Here is a 24,850-nt window from a genome sequence, read left to right as displayed (position 1 = left end):
GCCCAACCTGTCCCCCAGGCCATACCTGTGTGTGGCCCACAGGCTGGCACAGTTGATCAGGACGGAGCCTGTTGGGAATCCTTGCAAGCAGGGGACCAGACACAGAAAAGCAAGCCACACCATTCCAGATTGTGAAGCACAACTGTGAGAGCCAGCCAGAAGAAAGGCTTCTGGCCTGTGTAGGCCCGAAGCTGGCACACTCTGGTTTTAATCTTAAAACAGTGGATCAAGCTTAAAGAAGGCAAGCACAACAACCAATGCTGAACCCCCCCCCCCACCATCAAACATTGTCTGCCCAACCTGTCCCCCAGGCCATACCTGTGTGTGGCCCACAGGCTGGCACAGTTGATCAGGACGGAGCCTGTTGGGAATCCTTGCAAGCAGGGGACCAGACACAGAAAAGCAAGCCACACCATTCCAGATTGTGGAGCACAACTGTGAGAGCCAGCCAGAAGAAAGGCTTCTGGCCTGTGTAGGCCCAAAGCTGGCACACTCTTGTTTTAATCTTAAAACAGTGGATCAAGCTTAAAGAAGGCAAGCACAACAACCAATGCTGAACCCCCCCCCCCCCACCATCAAACATTGTCTGCCCAACCTGTCCCCCAGGCCATACCTGTGTGTGGCCCACAGGCTGGCACAGTTGATCAGGACGGAGCCTGTTGGGAATCCTTGCAAGCAGGGGACCAGACACAGAAAGGCAAGCCACACCATTCCAGATTGTGAAGCACAACTGTGAGAGCCAGCCAGAAGAAAGGCTTCTGGCCTGTGTAGGCCCAAAGCTGGCACACTCTTGTTTTAATCTTAGAACAGTGGATCAAGCTTAAAGAAGGCAAGCACAACAACCAATGCTGAAACCCCCCCCCACCATCAAACATTGTCTGCCCAACCTGTCCCCCAGGCCATACCTGTGTGTGGCCCACAGGCTGGCACAGTTGATCAGGACGGAGCCTGTTGGGAATCCTTGCAAGCAGGGGACCAGACACAGAAAAGCAAGCCACACCATTCCAGATTGTGGAGCACAACTGTGAGAGCCAGCCAGAAGAAAGGCTTCTGGCCTGTGTAGGCCCAAAGCTGGCACACTCTTGTTTTAATCTTAAAACAGTGGATCAAGCTTTAAGAAGGCAAGCACAACAACCAATGCTGAAACCCCCACCCCACCATCAAACATTGTCTGCCCAACCTGTCCCCCAGGCCATGCCAAGAATAAACTGCAACACCTTTTTGCAGAGGCAGGCCACAGCAGCACATTGCCCAGCATCAAAAAAATTTACAAAAATTTTAAAAAGGCCTACCAGGTGTCCTCTCAGGATGTCCAGCACAGTTGATCCTCCAGGCAGATGTCCTCCAGGCTCCAGGTGCAGTCTCTCTTCTTCTCCTCTCTCGGTCACAGCTCAGCAGCAGCAGCAACAGAAGTGTTCCAGACAGTCTTGCTCCAAATTTAAATCCCCTGCTGCAGCCTCAGCCAAAGATTTAAATCTATTGGCTGGCATGAGAATGCAGCAGTGGGATTGGTGACTCCTAAAGTCCCCAGTCCCCTGCCTTTCCCCACCCACACTCCAAGAGCCACCCTCCTCCTGCTCCCCCTCCCCTACCTGTTAGTTTTGGCGGGAATCTCTGCTGCTTTGCAAATGCAAAGTGCAATGCAATGCTTGCACCTTGCATTTGCAAGGCAAAGCAGGATTCCCTATCCTCCTTTGCAAGAGGGGTGGGGGGTGACAGAAGGAGTGAGTGATTCACTCCTTCTCCCCCCCTCCCCTCTTCTAAGAGCCTGCAGGAAGCCTTTGCTTCCAGCAGGATTTTGCTAGCCGCTTGCTAAGGCAAACGGCTAGCAAAATCAAAATGGCGATTCTCGAATGCCGAAAGAATGCCGAAAGAATCCCGAAACGTTTCGGGTTTTTCTTTCGGCAATCCCGAAACGTTTCGGCATTCCCCGAAACGTTTCGGGATTCTTGAAGAATGCCGAAACACTTTTGTTTCGGCATTCTTTCGGCATTCTGAATGCCGAAACGCACATCCCTAATACTCATATCTGGTAACCCAAGTTACTCTCTGCATAGCGTATTTCTATGCTATAACAGTGGTTTTCAAGTTCTGAGCTTATTCCTCATCAGCTTGTCGGCTGTGGGGCCCCTGCATATTGTTGAGATTTTTGAAAGCTCTAGAGTTTTGTCCATGCAAAGAGCTGTCCAAGAACTGCAGACTGTTCCTACTGCCCTACGGGAACCAGGGTGTCATTCTAGAGCAGGCCTAGGCTGACGTCTGTCTTGTGAGGCATCTTTTTGCTTCATAATTTTCCTGTGGTCCACCATGATTGCTAAATCCATAAATTTAACAATTCGAATTCTTAATTGATTGCTTAACTGCGTAGCTCATCTGTGTTGAGTAAACCTGGATCTGCTTTCTTGAGAACATTTGGGCTTGCTTAATATAGCATGATTTGCAAACATCCCAGCGACAACAGTTGGCCAGTGGTGGACTTCTGTCAGTCATTAATTATACGTGAGCATAGGAAGTTGCCTCGTGCCAAGTCAGTCTGTCTGTATCTGTGATTCTTAAACCAGGGCGAATTACAAGGAAGGGGGTTCAGTGCTATCAAGGGAATTTAGGACTTGTTTTCTTTTTCTCCTTTTCTAGTGGCTCTTGACAGCCAGTGTTGGAAAGTTGTGTTCAGAGCAGGATGATTAATATAAGATAAAATCCTTGATTCCTGCTCTCCTGGCCCTTAATAATGGCACAATGCTAACATTAAAGGAGTTGGCTGAGAGCCATCAGGCACAAGAGTCCCTTTGAATGTATGCCTGAGATTGGGATGTGCATGTATCAAATAAAGTTGCCTTGTCAAGGGTGTTGTTTTAATACCCTACATATTTTTTAACTTCTGACCTGGGGAACATTCAGTGATGCTTACGTGGTAGCAATGGTTAAGGATTTCAGGCTGAGAAATGTCTTTCTCAACATCTACTATTTGGGATCTTTTAGTTGGAGCTTCCAGGGACCGAAGCGGGGACTTTCTACATGCAACTCTGCTTGCATGCTGCAGCATGGGGGGGTGCGCGCTGGGAGAACTTAACTTGCTCTGTGGATGCGCACGTTCTGGATCTCTTCCATGTCATGCCAGGGGGCCGATTTGGTAAAAATCAGCCTCTAGTCTAGGGGGCTGATTTTTACCAAATTGACCCGTGGCGCGACCCTGTGCGTCCATGTTCCGCTGGGAATGATGTTATTTTTGGTATGACGTGGAAGCGATCCAGAGCATGTGGGAGCATGCTCCGTGTGTATGTTTTCAACCCATTCCCAAGCCTTTCTCCCTGCCAGCCAAATGAGTGGTGATGAGGGACAGAGGCTGGGAGTGGGAAATCCCCTGCACCCACTAGGAGAATGGGATCCCTAGCTCTGCCCCATGCCTTTCTTTGCAAGCATGCTACTGCAGTATGACAAAGAGAAGTCGCTCAATAGCGGGAGAGGATGTTTCCTCGGCTCTGACTCTTGGCTTGTTCTTCACTGCAGTTGGCCGGTGGTTCCCAGCCTTATCCTTATGATGACTCACAAGTCCAAATGTACTTGGTCCAATGCCCCATCCAGGGTTGGACCAAGGTTTTCTGGCACCTTAAGCAAAGTATGACCTTAGCACCCATCTAGTCCAGCACCCCATTCTCTACAGTGACCAACCAGATGTTTTTGAGAAACCAACAAGCATCAGATCCTAGTAAGAACCCCAGCCAATTGGCATTCTGAAATATGCAGCCTTTGCATATGAGGGATACATTCCAGATTACTCCTTCTCATCCCCTTTAAGACTGTAACCAACTCTCTCTAAAAACTGTCAGGACACCGATAGTTCTTGTGGGTTTTCCGGGCTGTATTGCCATGGTCTTGGCATTGTAGTTCCTGACGTTTCGCCAGCAGCTGTGGCTGGCATCTTCAGAGGTGTAGCACCAAAAGACAGAGATCTCTCAGTCAGGACACCGTTTACTTGGTTAATCAACATGCATATGCTGTGAAGAAGAAAAAATACCAGTGGATATAGGACACAGGAGACATTGTTTGCAGAGTCAGGTCTTAGTTTCCAAAATAGAGGTCAAAGCCTTGCCTCAAATTAAGCACCAAAATTGGTTCGCATGGAGATTCATACATGATGATTTTCCTACAGAAATATTATTCTGCGTAGGAAAATGTGTATATCTGTAAAGTTACTAGTTGCAGGATGGCTTCTCCTTCATTATTGTTGCAAAGGGTGGAGGAAGCAAGAATGTGAAAAGCTGGCATGGAAGAAGAGAGAAATAAAGTAACACAAAGGGCTGAAGTGGCCATTATGGGGGGCTGGCCTGCGGCCCACTTTCAGAGGCTTCGTGACCACTTCTTACATGCCCAGGGTAAGGCCAATCACCGCCTTGCAGTCAGGTAGCAATTTCCCCCAGGCCAGTTTGGCTAGGGATCCTGATGGTGTTTTGCCATGGAGCAGGGGTCACTGGGGGTGTGGGGAGGGGAGATAGTTGTGAATTTCCTGCATGGACTAGATCAGCGGACCCCAACCTTTTTGGCACCAGGGACCGGTTTTGTGGGGTGGTGGTTTTGGGATGATACAATTGTGCGCTTTATATCTATTATTACATTATAATATATAATGAAGTAATTATACAACTCACCACAATGCAGAATCAGTGGGAGCCCAGAGCTTGTTTTCCTGCAACTAGACGGTCCCATCTGGGGGTGATAGGAGACAGTGACTCCCGAAGTGTGTTGCTTATGTCCAGTCCATAATCTTGTTTTGGTTGCTGTCACTGCTGAAAACCCTGCTTCACCCTGCACGTCACTCACCTCCTGTGTGGCCCGGTTGCTAACAGGGCACGGATCGGTGCCAGTCCATGGACCGAGGGTTGGGGACCCCTGGACTAGATGACCCTAGAGGTCCCTTCCAACCCTATGATTTTAAGTTGGGAAACACTGCAGGAGACCACCTGGTGCTTGGCTACTGTTTCCTGGCCCCACCTTTCTTGTTCTACTCTGTGCAGTCCTGGCCTTGATGAACTTGGGCTCCTTCCACTTCCCATCACACATTTACAGTTTAGTCAGTCCTAGATCTGGAAAGATTGAATGTTGCTGCTCTATAGTGCTTTGTTGCTTTTGCCAGTGTGTTGTAAGGGAAAATGGCTAGTGACTTGCATGTTATCCTTTGGGGAAGCTTGTTTGTCGTTGCTACTTTTTGCATTGTAGAGCTCCTGGAAAAAAAAATCTTGAGAAATCCTAGTTTTTTGTGGAACACAGTTTGGAAACTTTGGCACCCTAAATTTTTGCGGCTTAAAGCATGTTCATTTCTTCTGTGTCTTTCAGGAAGCGGTGCTACAGCTGTTGTCCAGGCAGCGCTATGCAAACCCAGACAAGAACGCGTAGCAATAAAAAGAATCAATTTAGAAAAATGCCAGACCAGTATGGATGAATTGCTCGTAAGTAAAACAAGTATACAGAACTTCACTTTTCATACAGAACTATTAATAAAACCTAAAAAAGTGCTATGTGGTAGGAAAAAGTATGTGTGTATTATTTGTTTTTACATATTTTTATTCCACTGGTCCTCCCAAGAAACCCTGAGTTGTATAAATTGTCACATACAAACCCCCACTTCCCTCATCAGCTTGAGTTGTGTATTAAAAAAAGAACACCTTACGTGCTCATAAGCACCAAGTTCCCTACTATTTTAGAAACGTGCTTTTCTTTGTACTACCGGTCTCATAAATGAATTGGAAACTGTAATTGCTTTACAGTCCTTTCAGCAGCACTTATTTTTCGTTTCATTCTGTCTCTTTTGGAATGCTCTTTATGACATTTGAGTGTCTTGCCAAATTAATTAATTGTCATTACCTTTGTATGCCCGGTGCATGACAGGATAGCAAAATAGAGGTATAATCAGTATGAAGCCTTTTATTTCTGCAGTGTAAACATGCTTCATTCTCTTTGGAGTGACATTCAGTTTACACTGGATCTGTTTATCACACTGCATTAAATCCACTAACAGAAGATAGAGAGGGGATTTTTGCCAATCCCCTCCTTCCACTGCCGGTCTGTGACTCATCCTTCATGCTATTCCCGTGAGCTTCCTGTCCCCTGGAATAGTATTTTGGGATCATTTCAGGCTGCAGCGGGACAGAAGAGGCGATTCCTTCCACCAGTGGATCGTATACCACCGTGCTTTCTGTCATTAAGAAAAGATGGTGAAATATTTTCCTGTAGGAATAATACTGCAGGGTAATACAGACAAAACATAGTTTGGTACCACATAAACAAGTCTCATGTTCCTCCTTTTGTTAGTGTGATGGGACTCAATTAGTCCAGTTCCATTTTCAGTACAAACCAAAGTTTTGTCCCACATCTGAACTGGCAAATTTCAAAAGAGGATTATAAGCTTGCTTTAAATCTTGGCTTGGGATTCTGATTTGCAGTGAGACAACAAATAATAAATTACCACTTGAGATGTAATGGCAAAGTATGATTTATGAAAACAGCTCATTGACTTTGAGGGCACATAGAAGGAATGCTTGAGCACAAGGTACAGTTCATGTAGGACTCCATTTACATAGGTACTTTCTACTAATTTCTGTGGTGCTCAGATTTTTTGAAATGAGATCTTTTTTTAAACATACTATACTTTTCAACACCTACTGTACTTTTCAAGTGCCCTTTCTACCTCCTCCCACCAAAACTCAAGAGCTTCATGTAATTTGATATGCCAGACGAATTTATTTTATTGTTCCATTCTTAGTATGTATGTATACTGTTTTGCACTTTGTGTGTGGGGGGGGTCATATTATAGGCACGTGCCATAAGAAATAGCTTAGATTGATGCCTTGGTATGGGACAGGGACTATAAGCTATTGGGTACTGCCTGCTGGTTTAGATATCCTCCTACTGGATAGTTTCCCCGTTGCTAACAGAAGTCACGTTTATTAGTTACACTTTGTTTCAGAAAGGTTACATTTCTGTGTTTTGGCTTTATGCTTGTTTTCAAGTTTTCTGCTACCGTTCCCTATTGTATCTGCCCATTGTATGTCCTAACTGCAGATCACATTGTATTTTGCTCAGTGAATTGTCTAGCTGTTAATTGTATTGTATTCACTTGCACAGTGTCATCCATCTTAGATCTCAGTGAGAAAGGCAGACTATAAATAAAGAATAGTAATATCCAAATTGGCCAGCCTGCTTCCCAGATCTCCCCCTGTCCCTCTTCCTCCCCCTCTCCCTCTTTCCAAGTAATTCACTTGCAAGTGAATTACAACCCATATTTGGGTCCTGGCTCACAGTTTGTGAACCACTGGCCTATTGTAACACTGTCTTTAGGTCTGCAACATTTAACTGATTGATTAAGACATTTTGATTTTTAAGCTGTTCCCCTTTCTTTACGCAGTCATTCTTAAATTTATTTTTAACATGATCCCAACACAGATAGCTAGTACCGTTTTAGAGAAAAGGCAGACCTAACATGAAAAAGTCCGTCTTTTAACTAAAGACTGAAGTGAGCTTCCTTCTGGTTTTGTAGTGTGAAATATAAACGTGGAGACTGTCCAATGGAATATTGGTCCAACAAACAGTCTTGTTTCTTATCCTGTACTTAGGTGGATTACCCAGTTTATGTTTTACATTTCTCTCTTCCTCCTAATTTTAAATAAGTGAAAATCTTTTTAAAAACCATTTTGTGGTGTGAGGATATTGGGCTTTGGAGGTGGAGCAGTGGAAGGATCCTCTGCTGTAAATATGAGAGCTTATTTTTCAGAGCTTTATTCAGGAGATGAAAATGTGACTCTCTGCAGTGTTGCAGTAATATAGATTAAAGCACATTGCAGTAAGCAGTATAAAGCAATACACTAGTTAGTATTCTAGGTGAACTTCTAAACTGCATGAACTGTCAGTGTTTCTTTTTCATAATGTTAGGTAACCAAAGCAGGTGTGCTTTCAACTTTGATAGCCAATTAAAATTAGTGGACTCTTATCTAGATTAATGTTTTTCTATCCGAAAATGAACCAATGGTGATCTACCAACTTAACTCTTTCTGTCATTTCTCACAGATTTATAGTTTTGTTTTGCAAGTTGGATATAACATCATTTTTTTACTCATTAGAAGGTTATTATGAATATCTAATGAAGCATCAAACCAATCATAGTTTGTTTATGCTATCACATGAAAAGATCTTAGATATTTGCATAAGTTAACCTATAAAACATGCACATTCAGATAGTACGTTCGGGTTCTGATTGGAAGAAATCTCATGAGAATCTAGGTGAGAATTTTATCTTTGCATTGTATGCTATGGGAATCTTAATGCATTTCATAGAAACTTTGATTATTTTAAACTTCGAGTTTATTAGGAAGTGTTAGCAAACCTAATTCTTATTGCCTTTCTGTGTTCTGTTTTTGTAGGATTTATATTAACAACCATATATATTTTGATATCTTGCTTCATTAAAAAACTAGGGTGTAATTTCAATAAAGGAAATAAATAAACTCTAGAAAGGTGTCTGTGTACTTTGATGAGAAGAAGCAGTGTAAGAAGGACCCTATATAAATAATGTACCGATAAGCAGAATTGGTTCAAAGAACAGTCCTCTTTGACAGGCCTTATTAATTGCTGGAAGCTATCTAAGAGTCAAAGATAAATCTTCCTTTTGAGATAGTAGGATATTTAGTAAAGTGCGGATAAGAGAATCCGTTACAGCAGAACACAGTGAAGCCACTTGCAAACTGGCTCCCCTGCTCTATAAATATTTGGCTGTCTTTCTCTCAGAAGGCATTCTCCCTTCCTTCTCTTTCACAGAGGACATTGTTTCTATAAGTGAGGGGATGTGAGCTTTAAGTGGCCTTTAAGATGTGCAAGGAGAAGGGAGGGGGTCCAGTCCAAAACTGTAAGAGAAAATCCAGACGCATTGAAATTCCCACATGCGTATGTGTTGAGCCATTGTCTTCAGGGGCACTTTGAATCTTCAAACCTAAAACAAAATTAGAATTCATATATGACATAATGCATACTAATTCATTACACTCTATCTTGGATAGATTTTTTTTGTAAGTCATGCTAATAAATAATTTAAAGAATGCATTGCTAGACTTGCAGACGTTGCTTCACAATAAAAAGCTTATGTCCGTTAAAGGAAACGTAAAAGAATCGTGCTCTTTTTTCCGAATCCATCTTGAGATGGGAAGAAAAATAGCCCTGTGTTAGATGTATTTAAGTGTCTTTCATTCAGACAGCAGAAACTTTTACAGGTTATATTGCCCATCCACTGTCTTTCATCAAATAATACCATCGCGAACCTTTGCTTATGTCTTTTCCTTTTCATATGTCTGTTCGTATGACTTTTCCTCATTTATATGTTTGCTAGATCTTATTCTTCAGATTGAGGAAGCCTGTGGTTTCCAACATATGCTCACCTTCTGGACTATGAATTGCATCTTAACTAACCTTTCCATGGATCCAAGGATTTCCATCGAGAGAAAAATACCCCCCCTCACTCTACTGTACTCCAAAATGCCTTCAAAAATGCTGTTGCTAATGGATGGAGATCCCCTAGGATAGCTGGAGTGGGGGAAGTCTTCCATGGAAGGGGGGGGGAATCAGTGAAAATCACTTCCCACCTTGCATATGCAGAAATCTTAAATGGGGTACAACCCATTCTTTCTTGAAAATAGAGGTGTGTGTGTACATAAATGTATGTATTATGCAAGTATGAAATACTAGTTTTTACGCTATGTCAGTTGCAGACATGGGGAAAGTAGGTGTGATTTCCGACCATATAACTTCCCTTAGCTTGAATCATTGACTGTCTTTGATAGACTATCTGTTGTTCCCTTGCCAGAATACTTATGCTGTATTTGCATTCCTTATAGAAAGAAATTCAAGCCATGAGTCAATGCAGCCATCCCAACATAGTTACATATTATACATCTTTTGTGGTCAAGGATGAGCTTTGGCTGGTTATGAAGCTGCTAAGTGGAGGTAAGGGTTTTGTGTGTGTGTGTGTGTGTGTGTGTGATATGATGCAGCCTTAGATCTCCATTTTCTTACCTAATAATTCTGCTGTCTTAGGATATCCCTCAAGTATCTTCCAATGACGTATTGGATTTCTTCTGTCTCTCTTCTGTCTGTCATTTCCTTCAAGGTTGCTCTTATGCTGGTGTAGCGCATTGTCTAGATCTACAGTAACACTGTCAGCTCACAATGCATGGTGTTTATTTCCAATGCTGTAGCTATTTTGAAAGTGGAAATACGCCACTTATTGCTAAGGTTACACTAAAGGGGAGGTGCTTTTTGCAAAAGCATTGTTAGCTGCTAAAAGCACACCCCTCCCTTGATTTTCTGTTTTTGGTGGGCAAGGGGTGCTGAAATTGCTGGGAAAGTCTTTTCAGACCTGGGGTGTGTGTGGGGGTGGGGGGGGGGTGAAGACAAAAAACTTTCTCAGCAATTTCAGCACCCCTTGCCCACCAAAACCAGAAAACCAAGGGAGGGGTGTGCTTCATTTACCTTCCAATTACCTTCAGCATGAATTTCTTCCTGGTATCATGTAGCCCAGTTGGGCTGTGTAGTGTTGCGGCATCCCTCATGCTCACTATACGGTCTCCGCTTCACACTGATTGTTGCTTCTGCTCCACCTTTCTTTTTATCCTGGAAAGTGATCCAGCCATTTAGGTGACCAAGGAGTGGAAGTTTCAGAAACCATTGAGTCTTTTGTGCCAAAAATGGTTTTGTGTGTGTGTGGGGGGGACTTTGGGTCCAGTCTTGATTTGTGCAAGTTTCTGCAAGTGTGTACATAGCCTGAAAGCAAGAAAAGGTCCTTATTTCTGAGTTAGCCCCCCCCCCCCAAAGGCTTGCAAGATGATTCCAAAAGAGAGTTTCTCTTCTGTAATCTTGGATCTTAAATTCTAGGCTCAATGCTGGATATAATAAAGTACATTGTCAACAGAGGAGAGCACAGGAGTGGCGTCCTTGAAGAATCAATAATAGCAACAATTCTTAAAGAAGTTTTGGAAGGCTTAGATTATCTACACAGGAATGGGCAAATTCACAGGTACGAACATGTGGAAATAGCTTCAGCCCCAATTTTTCTCCTTTTTCCTGGTAACTCCCTAGAACTTAATGTCTTCTTGTTGTTTGGCACGACAGAGCTCAGAATGATAGCAATTTCTTCTCCTGGTGGTCACTTTGCTTTCCTTCCTTTATCTCAGAATTAACCTCGTTTGGATCCTACCTTAGCTTTTGGCTTGCTCTGATTGGCTGGGGGCCACACAAGGTGGGCTGGAGTTCCATAACAGATGTAGGACTGCTGAATGATGAGGTCTGATGTCTAAACGATAAGCTTTCTGCGAAAGGGAGGATGTCACCACCCCCATTTCTCTTTAAAGGGACAGTTTGTCCTGTTAATGAGAAGATCGTGTAATTGGCATACGTGGAATGGCATTTAATTTACTCCACCGCTAGTTTCTCAATAAAGACAATTCTGTCTAGAGCAATGATATCCTTGCAACCTGGATTTAAACGCTTCCTGTTTGTTCATCTTTACAGGGATTTAAAAGCTGGCAATATTCTTTTGGGCGAAGACGGCTCAGTACAAATAGCAGGTAATAAAAACAGAGCGTCAGAGTGCTTGTTTGCAGGGTGTGGGAGAGAGTCTGAACTGTGTTGAGATCTGGTGAATTTTAATATTTTAAAAGGCTGTTGAAAAGCAAGATGCTTGCTGAGGATGGGTCACAGGCTGATGTGTTCGAAGTGCTCGGCAAAACAGTTCTGTAATATGTGTCACTTAACCTTGCGCGGTGTAGAGCTCTTGAGCAGGATCTTGCCATGTGTTAACAGAAGAAAAATTTCACGTAATGCAGCTCCATTTGCACAAGAGCAAGAGTGAGATCAGGTCCTGGTTTTACCTTTCCCTTCAGTGTTGTTATGCACTAAAAGTCTATTTGATGCTGTCATTAGAGTTCAATGTTGAGGTGCAATATGGCTTAATTGAAGAAGGCCATTATGTGGGGGAGGTGCCGAAATGTACCTTGCGCTTTGACCTGTGCAAGCAGAAATGCAAAAGGGGATGCTGACAAGTTGACTTAGAGCAAGAGCTCCCTGCTGTGTTTTCGTTTGTAAAGGAGCTGTTGTGCAAACGGAACTGATCTGTGGCATCCAACTCACCGTGTTGTCATGGCTAAAAATATGAGCTTGCCAGTCCTCCATTAAATCTCATCTCTGCCACAAACTCGCCAAGTAGACTTTGGCAAGCCATTTACTCACCCTTTTTTTTTTTGCAGTCTGGGGATAATAATACTGTTCTCCATAGTTTTTATGTAACTCTGAAAGTGGCTTCATTGTCAAAAGTTTCTGTGAAGTTAACTCTGCAGAGCTGCCAGCCCCGATTGTGATTTTTAAAAAAATTGTTCGACAATATGGAAGGCTGTGTATACTTACAAATAAAACCAGGTTCTGTGCCAAGGTGTGAGAAATGATCACACGACTCACCATTAAGGTACTTGTGTTCAATAATTTTGCTTTGATGGCTGGACAGAGGTTGGCCAGGCACTGAACTCCTGCTCAAAATCATCTTACCTTCCTTCCAACTCTGGCTCTGAGCCTGAATCATGTACCGTTTCACAATTACTTATTACAGCGTTCATGTCCTGAAATGCACATGTTGGTGTGTTAAAGAGAACAAAGTGTTTTGTAGCGCTGAACTTTTATCAATGGCCCGTTTCTTTCCCTGCATAGTGACACAGAACTCCCCTGACAAAAAGCAACTTTGGTCGAACAGCATAAAAGACAGCATGTTCTCCTTTTATTGCAGTTTTTACTAAATTAAAATACAGATAACATGTTCATCTTAGGTTAAAATACATGTAAGATAAAGCTTCCCTAATATATTTGGGGCCCCTTTTTACCCTCCTCATGGTAAACACTGTTTTTAAAATTCCTGGAGCCTGTGAGCTTGTTGGTGCAGAAAGTGTAGCAACACATCGAATCCGGGGGATTGGATCCCCAATTGCATGCCAGTAGAGCAGCACTTCTGTTGGTGGGTGACTTTTGTCAGCTCTCCCTTCTACTGCAGATCGACTACTTTGGCCCCTTTTGGTTCCTAATTCCCCCAGGATCACAGTTTGGCAGGTGCTGCCTGAGTGAGCTGCAGCAGATGGGATGGGGTGCAGGAAAGTCCCATTCTGACACCTGGTCTCTATGGATCTAACCTTGGGCTTTGGATCTAACCCTGGAAAATGAAATAATGGTTAGGGACTTGGAGCTTGAATAGAAGCTGTGCACGAACTGAGAGGCTTGCTGTAGTAAAATTGAGGACAACTATTAAAAAAAAATTCTAGATTTTGTTCAGAGAATCCAGGAGCTTGGTTGTGGTTAAAACAGATCAGTTTCATTAGTACTATCTGAAAGGAAGCAGGAACTGATAAAGATTCCCTGCACCCAGTGAAAGTGAGTTGTGTTCTTCTTGATCAAGGGCTCACAAAGCGTCTCTTGACAAAGCTGTTTTTTTTTAAATCTTTTAGGGGGTTGCATTTTTCCTTTTATCGTCTGCTTGGAATTCACACACTCTCCTGTTTCAGTTCTGCTTGTAGGCTGCTGCTTAATACAAAATTCTGGCTAAATCAAGGCTGCTCAGCTAAAAGCAGAGCATGCCCGTGGCTTTATGAATGCATCTCCTTGGGCGCACATAATTTTATAAGCGCACTCTTTGAATGGCAGGCAGCATGTTCGTGTACACTGTGTACACTGCAGCAAGACATTCCACCAAACAACTCCAAAGCACAATGTGGCTGCAGAAACAATCCTGTGTCGTCTTGCCATGCTTGGAGCCAGAAGCAAGCGTGGTAGGGCCATGGCTGAGTGGTAGAGCACTCACTTTGCATATAGAAGGGCTGCAGTTCAACTGGTGTCTTCAGTTAAAAGAATCTGGTTGTTGCTGACATGCAAGTCTTCATCCTGAGACATCCAGAGACACCCTGGAGAGCTGCTGCCATTCAGAGCAGACAGTACTGACTTTGATAAAAAAAAATGTCCTGACTCGGTAGACAGCAGCTTCATGTGCCTTTGAGGCAGAAGTGGGTATCGAGGTACGTGCCCTTGACTGGTTTAAATTGTTTCTCGCAAAACAGACTCAAAGGCTTGCTGTTAAGAGACTAGCTATCTCCGGAACGGGAATTATTGTGCGGGGGTTCCACAGGGCACAATCTTATCCCCCATGTTATTCACCCTTTATGTAAATCCTTTAGGAGAATTCATTCGTAGCTGTGGAATTGGATGATATTAATTTGCGGATGACACCCAGCTCTATATCTCACTGTACAAATCACTGCAGGATGCAGTAGAGATCTTGGGTCGCGGCCCAACAGGTGTGGTTAGATGGTTGAAAGCAAACAAATTGAAAACAGATCCCAGAAAAGATGAAAACAATGCTTGTTGGGAAGGCAGAGATCTTGAAGAACGCTGTACCCCCCCCCCCCACTTTCAGTCTGACCCTTGCAGACTCATTTAAGAGCTTGGGGTTTTACTGGATCCAGTGCTACTGCAGCTGTAAATTAAGGCAGCTGCAAAAAACATTTTCTACAACCTCAGTCTAGAGTGGAAGATGTCCCCCTACCTCAACATGCCTGATCTGGCCACTTGGATCTATGCTATGATAACATCAAAACTTGACTACTGTGATGCATTGTACAAAGATCTCCCCTTTTAAGTTAACTCGGAAACTCCAGTTGGCACAGAATGGTGCAGCTCATTTATTATTTGGAGCTAGGAGGAGCATGAATATTATTCCCATTCTGCAGTCATTCCATTAGCAGCCTATCAGCTACAGGGCTCAGTTCAAGATATTGGCTCCTATTCTCCTGGATTTCCACAAACAATGCAAAACTGAATTATTCAAGAGGGTTTTTTACTCAGATAGGTTTGTACTGTAAGGAAGTAGTCTCAAAAAGATACATAAGTAAAGGGATAGGGACTACAGACTTTACTACTATGTACTGTCTGTTGCTGTTAAGTGTGATCCTATTAGATAGTTTATATGCTGTTTAATATGTCAGTCTTAGAATTGCTTATGCTGTGTTTTAGTATTTCTTCACCTGCCTTTGCATAGCAACCCTGACCTTCCTTGTTGGTCTCCCATTTAAATACTAATCAGAGCCGACCCTGCTTAGCAGCCAAGATCTGATGGGATTGGGCTGCCTAGACCATTCAGGTCAGGGCAGCAAATTCCTTAGTAGAAGAGAAACTGAGCTAAAGTATGCCTGCTTTCTTGTTACCTTTTTAAAAAAAATTAAATTTGTCTACAGTGCTCAATTCATTAGAAAGTAATTACTTCTGAATACCATTTAAGAATTACTGGCTTAGAGCAGTTCTTGTTGAACGGCTTGTTGTGAAGGACAGCTTTATTACTTCCTTGTCATAAGTATTAATGGAAGGGTGCAGGGCTCCTATCAATGCACAATTTGTAATAGGTGTGAAATTTTACAAAATTTCAACAACTTCAGAAATTGTCAAGGCTTTTATCTGCGGAACATTTTGTGCATGTGTGTATTACAAACATGTTTAAGTTTGGATCCTAAGGAGGATGTTTCTAATTCTACAGGGGGAAAATAAAAGATCTGCAAGTCTCTGACCCTCAAACTTTAAAACTTTAATCATAGCATCAAATCCCAAACAGGAAAGTAAACTAGCATGACTGAGATTTGGCACTGATTGCATATGTGTGCGTACTTAACTTAAATATCATCATTGGGTGACTCAGGAGTAGAGGTGTGCAACAAAAAAAAGATTCAGGTTTCCCGCTTTGGAATTTCTGAAGTGGGAGAAAGAGTTGGAAATAAGCGATATCCAAAGTGGCAAGGTTAGTCCAAAGTGGAAATCGCTTATTGACCCACTTCAGATTCGGACCACACCGAAAAGCAACTTCAACTTCCCACCCTGCCACTTCTTTCACCCAATGGGAGGGGGATGAGGGGGTTCCTTCCTTCCCCTCCCATCAGGTGAAATAAGCAGTGGGTGGTTAGTTTAAAACTTGCACAGCTTGCTTCAGCTGACAGGTGGAGGGCTTCCCCACCTATCAGCTGAAGCAAGTTTAAAGCGCCTGTTTACATGCCGTTGGGAAGCTGCACGGAAATGGGCACTTTAAATCCTGCATCTTGCTTCAGCTGGCAGGCAAGGAAGTCCCCACCTCTCAACTGAAGCCAGCCCCACAGGGGAGTGCCTGTTTCTGTGCTGCTTGCAAGCGAGGGGCATGGAAGCGGGTGCTTTAAACTGGCTTCAGCTGTCAGGTGGGGGAAGCACCCGGTTCCGTGTCATTTGCAAGTGAGTGACACCGAGGTGGGTGTTTTAAATTGGCTTCAGCTGGCAGGCAGGGGAGTGCCCTGCCTGCCAGCTGAAGCAAGCCCTGGGAAGTGCCCGTTTCTGTGCTGCTTGCAAGCGAGTGACACGGAAATGGGTGCTTTAAACTGGCTTCAGCTGACAGGTGGGGGAGCCCCCACCTATCAGCTGAAGCAAATGGGCTGCTCCCATTTGACCCGAAGCTTCCTAAAGTGATCCGAATTGCTTCAGGAAGTTTTGATTTGGTATTTCCGAATCCTGCCCCCCCCCAATGCTGGGCCTGATTCAGAAATCCCGAATCTTTACAAATTGGGCTTCATTTGGGTGTTTATTTCGAAACAGAATCCCAAATCGCACACCCTACTCAGGAGTTGCATGTGTGAATTGGCTCCATAGCAAAGGCTTTTGTCTGAAGTGTGCAAAGTTGACATGAAAGTTTCTGTCTATAATTGATATCAGACAGCTTTCACACATGTAAATAAACACTTGTGATGAAGATGCATTTGGTGAATCTCTGCCTGGGTTCTTTTGACACAAGTGCTCCAGATATCAGCAACCAGTAAGCTTTTTACATTCAGTTACAGTAGTGGAATAAAAACTAATCCATGGTGAAATTTGTGTGTATCCCTGCAGTTGACACTTGATTGGCACACATGCTGCTCCATCCTGACATTTTAATTCTTCCATAAACTTCCTATGACAGGTAGCAATCTGTCTCTGATCTTGCAAACTTAATGTAACTCAAAGCAAAATAACTCTGCAAATAGTTCCTTTTTGCTTGCATTCTTTTGAATATATACCAAAAAAAATAGTATTCTTTAAATTCTCTGTGAAGTGTGTGGAAATACTGCTTGTAATGCCGATTAGAAAAGAACTTGAAAAGAAAAAAGACCTCTTGTTTAGTGTCTCTGAGAATCTTTATGCTTTTAATACAGGAGGGCAAATATTGGTTTCTCTCAAAGGCATGATTCATGAGGAGGAACAGCATCTTGTAATTTTTTCTATAAATTGCAGCATCACACCTACTGAACATTGCATTCTCAGCTTTACTTAAATAGAAACATCATATTTTCTTGTAGTGTCTGAGTTAAAATAACACAGTTATCCTCAGTACACTAATCAAATGCTAAAAGGGTTTTTTGTTTCTGTCATCTCTCCTCTGGTTCTTAGATTTTGGTGTTAGTGCGTTTTTAGCCACAGGAGGGGATGTCACCCGTAACAAAGTAAGGAAGACGTTTGTTGGTACACCATGTTGGATGGCACCTGAAGTCATGGAGCAGGTACGTGGAGAGTTGATAAAGTTTCTTGTATCCTATGTGGAGTTAAACGTCAGTGTTAAATTTCTCTCTCTTTTCTTTTCTGTATAATAGGTGAGAGGCTATGACTTCAAGGCCGATATTTGGAGCTTTGGAATAACAGCCATTGAATTAGCAACAGGAGCTGCCCCTTACCACAAATATCCTCCAATGAAAGTAATTACAATCAGAACATAAAAGCGTGTAATCTCATGTTACATAAAAAGGTCTTCTCTACTAGTCTTCAAATAATCTGGGGTATCTGGTTTTTAGAAAAGTAATTTAAAACATAGTTGACATTTAGAAACTTCACGGTCAAAGAGAACTAGTGTAAAAACCATGAGAATAATAAGGGCTTATGGATTTCTGACTCGTTGGAAAATCCCCCCTTCCTCAAAGTTGAAGAACACGAGCTTCGTTTTCTGAAACTTGATTGCAAACATAAAGTACACCAGTGTCCTTTGTTGAATCTTTTCACAACACGTCTTGTCAAGTTACCAAGTAAAACACCAACCCTTCCTGGTTAAACCCAGAGTGTGAAGGTTGAGCTGTGTGTTTCTGGGTTGTACAGCTTTGCTACTTTATTGTCATCTGGGACATGCTGACTGCCAAGCTTGTGTTTATTTTGACTCTGGAGCTAGCAGAAGTCTAAAACACTGGCACAATTTTGAGAGACCTCTTGTCTCCGGAATAGCCCCTGTGTTCTTTGGATCTGTTTGCTCAGATTAAAAATGGCTTTTTGGCCATATCTGCTGAGTAGCTTCCCACACTGCTGGTTTGATGTGAGTGTTCTTACCAGCCCCTTCCTGCTCCAGTTTCTCTTCTAGGGGCAGTTCAGGAGTCGTAGATTGCTAATACTGTTCTTGTGACCCCTCTCCCCCACACACAGGCTATGGGGAGGGCTGATACAGTCAGTACAAGCATTTTGTATGGCGCCTGGGCCCACATTAGGGGTCTGTATTGTTGGGCATCTGCTAAGATACATGGCCTGGTAGAGGGCCCGCTGCTGACTGGAATTGCCAGGTCAATGGAATGCCTTGTTGCAGTGGAGGAAACAGAGAATAAAAGAATCCCACACACTGATCTCTCCTCAAAGAGGCGCATTTCCTGGTGGGAGCTAGGAGGAGTTGGGCTGGGCTCTCTTATGTCCTTTTTAGATGCACTGGTACAGTTGAGGCTAAAAGGACGTGATATGGTCACGTTCTAAGCTACAGATCCACTTCAGCTGCAGAAGGAGATTGTGGATCTGCTGCAAGCTAAATGAACCTTAAAATATTGCAGCTATTCCTTTGTTGAGCATTTTGTGTTGATGCATGTGTGTTCCCTTCCCTTCCCTTCGATCCAATGATCTTGAGCAGTGGATAAGGAGCCTTCATGTCTTTAAGGAAAATATAGTGAGGTCCTTGGGTCTCTATCCACCAACAGATAGGGGACTATATTTTGATACAGTGGAAGATAACGGTTAAAATAGGGGCAATCCATAATTTGTGATAAAATTTATAATAATAATAACAACAACATTTGATTTATATACCTCCCTTCAGGATATTTCGAATGAGAAATGCAAGTCATGCTTAGAAAAAAAGGTTTTTTTGTTTTGTTTTTAAGGCTTTGCGGTATTGAGTCATCTGAGCTTCTGAATGGTAGAACTGTTAAAACTGGAAATTTTCTTCTCAAAGTACAACTGAAGTGTTAATTGGAACTCATTTTTTTATCCAAGTGAGGAGGATTTCTTTGCTGAACTGAAAGATAAAGCGGACTACCTTTTTTGTGTTCTTTGTTAATACTTGCAAGGCAGATGAGGGCAGAGGTCTGTGAAGCATAAAATGAAAAATAATTGGTAGACATAAATTACAGTAATTTCAGAACGTTAATTCACTTGTAAAGATGCTGTGAATATGTAGCAAGGTCCATATTTATGTACTGCAGTAAGTATAGTTCTTTACCAATGGATACCTATTTTATATGTTCTGTTGCTCATGCTTATATTCTTAGACCAACCCTTGAAAGAAAGGAGAAGAGTTGAAACTGGTGCTTTATCCTCTTGTATGTGTGTTACAGGACTGGGAAAAATGATTGAATTCTTAAGAATCCAGCCTTGGATATCTTGGAATAAGTATACTACATAGCTGAAATAAAGTAAATTGAGTTCTGAGATTCAGATGCCTGACCACTCAGACCCCCGGGATCTTTAGACTTGCAGGATTTGAGTCTAGTGACACCTTAGAGGCCAACAAGATTTTCAGAGTGTAAACTTTCGAGAGTCAGAGCTTCCTTCTTCAAAGCTCTGACTCTCGAAAGTTCACACTCTGAAAATCTTGTTGGCCTCTAAGGTGTCACTGGACTCAAATCCCACTGTTCTACTGAGCTAGTTTGGTGCAGTGGTTAAGAGTGCGGGACTCTAATCTGGAGAGCCAGGTTTGATTCCCCACTCCTCCACTTGAAGCCAGCTGGGTGACCTTGGGCTAGTCACGGCTCTCTGGAGCTCTCTCAGCCGCACCCACCTCACAGGGTGTTTTGTTGTGGGGATAATAATGATATACTTTGTAAACAGCTCTGAGTGGGCATTAAGTTGTCCTGAAGGGCGTTATATAAATCGAATGTTGTTGTTGTTGTTGTTGTTGTTGTTATTAGATCAAGACTGCTACCCACCTAAAATGATACTTAGACTTCTGACTCCTATATTAATGCTACATGTTTGAAAAGGGTATGTCAAGTCACTCCCTCTTCCTCGTTTTCTAGCAATAATGGTGGAATAAAAATATTGCCATAAGAGTGACTTTAGTTAACGGATGTTCCTGGTTTTGGGAAAGTGATACGCCCGTTATATCAATTGTGCTCTGCTAAGACATGTAAACAAACTGAGACCTTGGGTTGGTCAGATTCACTCAGGCCTGAGAGATTGCATGTTCCCTTTGGCCAGGCCCTTTCCCCTTTCCAGTGTGACTTTTTAAAACCCGCTGGCTTGCATTAAGGGATATGTCTGTTTAGGGTTTGAAGTTCAGTTCAGAACCCTAGTTTACAGCAAACTTTGGCGAACAGTAACTATGGTTGTCAACACTAACCAAGGTTAGGGTCTAACAAGGCATTTTAGGGTGGGGGTATTTCATTATTCAGTAGTGAATTCTTCTGTGTATAGTGAATGTTGTGATGCACTAGCTTTTTTTGGCTTTTTATGGATTTCTGTGTTCAGCAGATTTCCCCCTTGATACCAAACTTCACAATTCCTGATATGTAATCATCAATTGATGTTCATCTCTGAATATCCATATACCGAGATCCTAACTGTTCCCCCACTCTTCTGTATGTTCTAAATTTATATCCATTGTTCATGACATAAGTATTAGTGAATGAATCAATATTTGATTTAGTTGGCTAAGACTATTTTTTAAATCCCCTTTTTTGGTTTCAATATAGGTGTTAATGCTGACATTGCAAAATGACCCTCCAACATTGGAAACAGGTGTGGAAGATAAAGAAATGACAAAGAAGTATGGCAAGTCCTTTAGGAAACTAATTTCATTGTGTCTTCAAAAAGACCCTTCTAAAAGGTATGTTAACCACTGTATGTTCTCCATTGGCACCTAACTACTCTGCAGAAGAAGGGGGAACTATGAGGCATCATTTGTTGGCCTACTTTAACTGTATTTAATAGTCAGTTGATGTTTTATAGTGGGTTGAATCCAGTGGTAGTTTCCATGTATGAGAAGGGATTTCTATCCACGGAAGGTGACTTCCCTGCCTCATAATGCAGTCCTAGGCTGCTTCCACACACGTTGGATAATCCACTTTGAATACTCTTTAGTGAAGATTTGAAACTGATTTTCCATGTGTGGAACAAAAAATCCACTTCTAAAGGATTACGAAAGTGCATTGAAAGTGCATTATTCAACGTGTGTGGAAATGGCCCTAGTTTGGTGTAGTGGTTAAGAGCGGCAGGACTCTAATCTGGAGATCCAGGTTTGATTCCCCACTCTTCCACTTAAAGCCAGCTTGGTGACCTTGGGTCAGTCACAGCTTCTCAGAGCTCTGTCAGCCTCACCCACCTCACAGGGTGATTGTTGTGAGGATAATAATAACACACTTTGTAAACTGCTTTGAGTGGGTATTAAGTTGTCCTGAAGAGTGGTATATAAATCGAATGTAGTTGTTGTTGTTATTATAATAATAAATGCACCCTGCAAATGCTGCTTCTGAGGGACAGAAACCACAGGAACATGTGTGTGTGTGTGTCTGTCAGTCTGGAACTGAGACAGCAGGATTTTATGCTGAAAATTAACAGTTGAGATGTGAATGTATACTATTAAATTAACCTTGTGAATCTCTCTGACTGCTTTTTTCCCCTTCTGTGGCTTGTTTCAAGGTAATAATATACACATTCTTTCCCCATTAATTCTTCAGTCCCCAAGGCCCACATGCTTTAAGCAAAGGTCTGCAACTTGGCAGCGAATAAAAAACCCTGTTTTTTGTTACTTAGTTTGAAATGGTCGGAGAACACATTTTGATCAAGGTGCATACTGCGTACGAGCAGCCTACTGTTCTGGTATTGGATTAAACTCAAGCAGATGAGTAATTATTTCCAGGAAACACCATCAGAGCTGCAGTCTTTACTGCATGTGTCATTGCCTCATAGTGTGATGGGCCATTTTGTGCTGGCCCATCCTCGAGAACTGAATTAACTTTTTGTTTGATTGGCCCCTTTAACCATCCAGTATGTCATTTCCTGTTACGTCATCCCTAGCCACAAAATAACCCCATCCTCATTTTGCTTGGATGTGTGGCCAAGTCTCGGAGCTGCCCTCATCTGATTAAATACTCCTCTCCCTCAGCTTTCTAGTCCCTTCAGGTGCGTGAACTCTTAATCAGACCTTGGAACTCCTCCTTAGTTGTTCAGAATACCTATTCATAAGGTGCCAGCCGTTGAGGAATTTTGCTGTTACATAGCCACAAAACAGGAATGGTCTGAGTTGAAACTGGGTGCAGTTTTTCAAAGAAAGCAACTTTTCTATGCTATGAGAAATGGATTTAAACAGATATTTCAAGGCAGTCAGATGTATTGCTCATGAGGGTTTGGGGGAGAAATAGGCTAATGGACTTCCACAAATGATGGCAAAATCACTTCTTAAGCTACAGGTTAATTTTTAAAAAGTCATTTTGGACTTTTCGGTGTGTGGGGGGGTGCTGTAGCATAGTGGTCGAGTGGTTGGGCTGCAAATCAACATTCCACTGGTCTGAATCCCACTACTGCCATGAGCTCAGTAGGTGGCCTAGGGTAAGCCACTCCTCTCAGCCCCAGCTGTATTGAGCCAGTTAGTTGTAGGAGAGCCAGTTTGGTGTAGTGGTTAAGAGTGGCGGGACTCTAATCTGGAGAGCCTGGTTTGATTCCCCATTCCTCCATGAAGTCAGCTGGGTGACCTTGGTTCAGTCACAGCTCTCTCAGCCCCATCCACCTCACAGGGTGATTGTTGTGGGGATAATAATAACATACTTTATAAACCGCTCTGAGTGGGTGTTAAGTTGTCCTGAAGGGAGGTATATAAATCGAATGTTGTTGTTGTTATTGTGGTGATAATAATAACACTCATTTCGTTCATGCTCTGAGTGGGATACTAATCTGTCTAGAAGAGCAGTATAGCACAGTTATTATTTCCATTGGCTTCTTTAATACATATTGTACTGGTATCTCAGCAAACCAATACCTTACTCCATAAGTATTCACACCTTCTCCCTTGATTTTCCACATGGTTGCTTTGTAACTGATGATAAAGCTTTTACTTAAGATATTCATTAAGATGTTTGGGGATAACTTAGTGAGTAAAGCACACAAAGTTCTAAGATTCAAGTGGCGTTTCCAGTTAAAAGGTCTCAAGTAGAAAATGTTAGGAAAGACCTTTCTCTGCTTGGGGAGAGTCACTACCAGTTATATAAACAGCAGTGACCTATATGAACCAATGGTCAGATTCAGAGTAAGCCCACTTCATATATTTAGAGTGCTACCATGTTCTTCTTAGAACCAGTTTGGTGTAGTGGTTAAGAATGGCAGGACTCTTAATCTGGAGAACCAGGTTTGATTCCCCACTCCTCCATTTGAAGCCGGCTGGGTGACCTTGGGTCAATCACAGTTCTCTCAGAGCTCTCTCAGCCACACCAACCTCACAGGGTGATTGTTGTGAGGATAATCATAACACACATTGTAAACTACTGTGAGTGTGGCATTAAGTTGTCCTGAAGAGCGGTACATAAATCGAATGTTGTTATCATTTACAAAATAGGCCAAGGGATTAATTTTAAAAAATCATTTTTCCAACTTAATAAATTAGACAAGGTAGCATTTGGATCTCACTGAAAGCTGAGGTGTTTTTTTTTTAAAAAAAACATTCCATGATCAGTTGGCACAGATCATCGATAAATTTGTGGTGATGGAAAATGCTGGTAGGCAACTTATGCTGACCCTTTCAAGGCAAGAGAAGTTCAGAAGTGGTTTGCCATTGCCTGCCTCTGCGTAGTGATCGTGGACTTTCTTGGTAGTTTCTCTTCCAAGTACTAACCAGGGTAGACCCCGCTTAAGCTTCCAAGATCTGTTGAGAGCAGGCTAGCTTGGGCCATCCAACAAATCCACGAACAGGAGAGAAACAGAGCTAAAGCATGCCTGCGTTCTTGTTACCTTAAAAAGAAAGCCTGTGAATTTTGTCAACAGTGCTCAATTCATTAGAAAGTAATTACTTCTGAATACCATTTAAGAATGACCGGCTCAGAGCAGCTCTTATGAGAGAATGAATGGCTTGTTGTGAAGGACAGCTTTATTACTTCCTTGTCATAAGTTTTAACGGCAGGGTACATGTTGATATACACAGCTCCTACTAATGCACAAATCGTAATAGGTGTGAAATTCTACAAAATTTTGAAAACCTCAGAATGTTTGGATGAGATCAGGCTAGCTTAGGCCATCCCAAGTCGCTAAGACTGTTTTTTAAAATCTTGCCCATGAACACAGATGTTTCTGATTCTCCATATTAGCCAGGGACAGGCAACCTTTTTTTGATCCAAGTGCTGAATAAAATTAAACCTATGATGATGTTGGTGTGGCAGCAAGCAAAATTGGGTGGAGGTGAGATGAGAGTGGTACCTGGCCAACCACACCTGGAGTAAGCAAAGCCCCAGCAGCACTGTCAGTATCTCAGGAGTTTGTCTCAGACTCAGCTGCTAGCTGTGCAGGTCTTGGAGGC

At 42.6% G+C, this 24,850-nt stretch overlaps 1 protein-coding gene across 1 annotated transcript in view; it reads left to right on the top strand.

Moving 5' to 3' along the window:
• STK39 (serine/threonine kinase 39) overlaps positions 1-24,850 on the top strand; it is a 198,787-nt gene that overhangs the window by 76,621 nt on the left and 97,316 nt on the right. The window contains exons 2-8 of the mRNA XM_054972688.1: positions 5,332-5,444; positions 9,876-9,984; positions 10,912-11,053; positions 11,548-11,603; positions 17,500-17,609; positions 17,700-17,801; positions 21,042-21,175. Of these exons, the coding sequence (XP_054828663.1) occupies positions 5,332-5,444; positions 9,876-9,984; positions 10,912-11,053; positions 11,548-11,603; positions 17,500-17,609; positions 17,700-17,801; positions 21,042-21,175 (766 nt within the window). The remainder of the gene's footprint in view (positions 1-5,331; positions 5,445-9,875; positions 9,985-10,911; positions 11,054-11,547; positions 11,604-17,499; positions 17,610-17,699; positions 17,802-21,041; positions 21,176-24,850) is intronic.

This window comes from Eublepharis macularius, chromosome 2 (genome assembly GCF_028583425.1).
Source record: "Eublepharis macularius isolate TG4126 chromosome 2, MPM_Emac_v1.0, whole genome shotgun sequence".
Classification (NCBI taxonomy): Eukaryota; Metazoa; Chordata; class Lepidosauria; order Squamata; family Eublepharidae; genus Eublepharis; species Eublepharis macularius.
The sequence above is the reverse complement of the archived record's forward strand: the minus strand, read 5'-3'. Positions and strand labels throughout refer to the sequence as shown.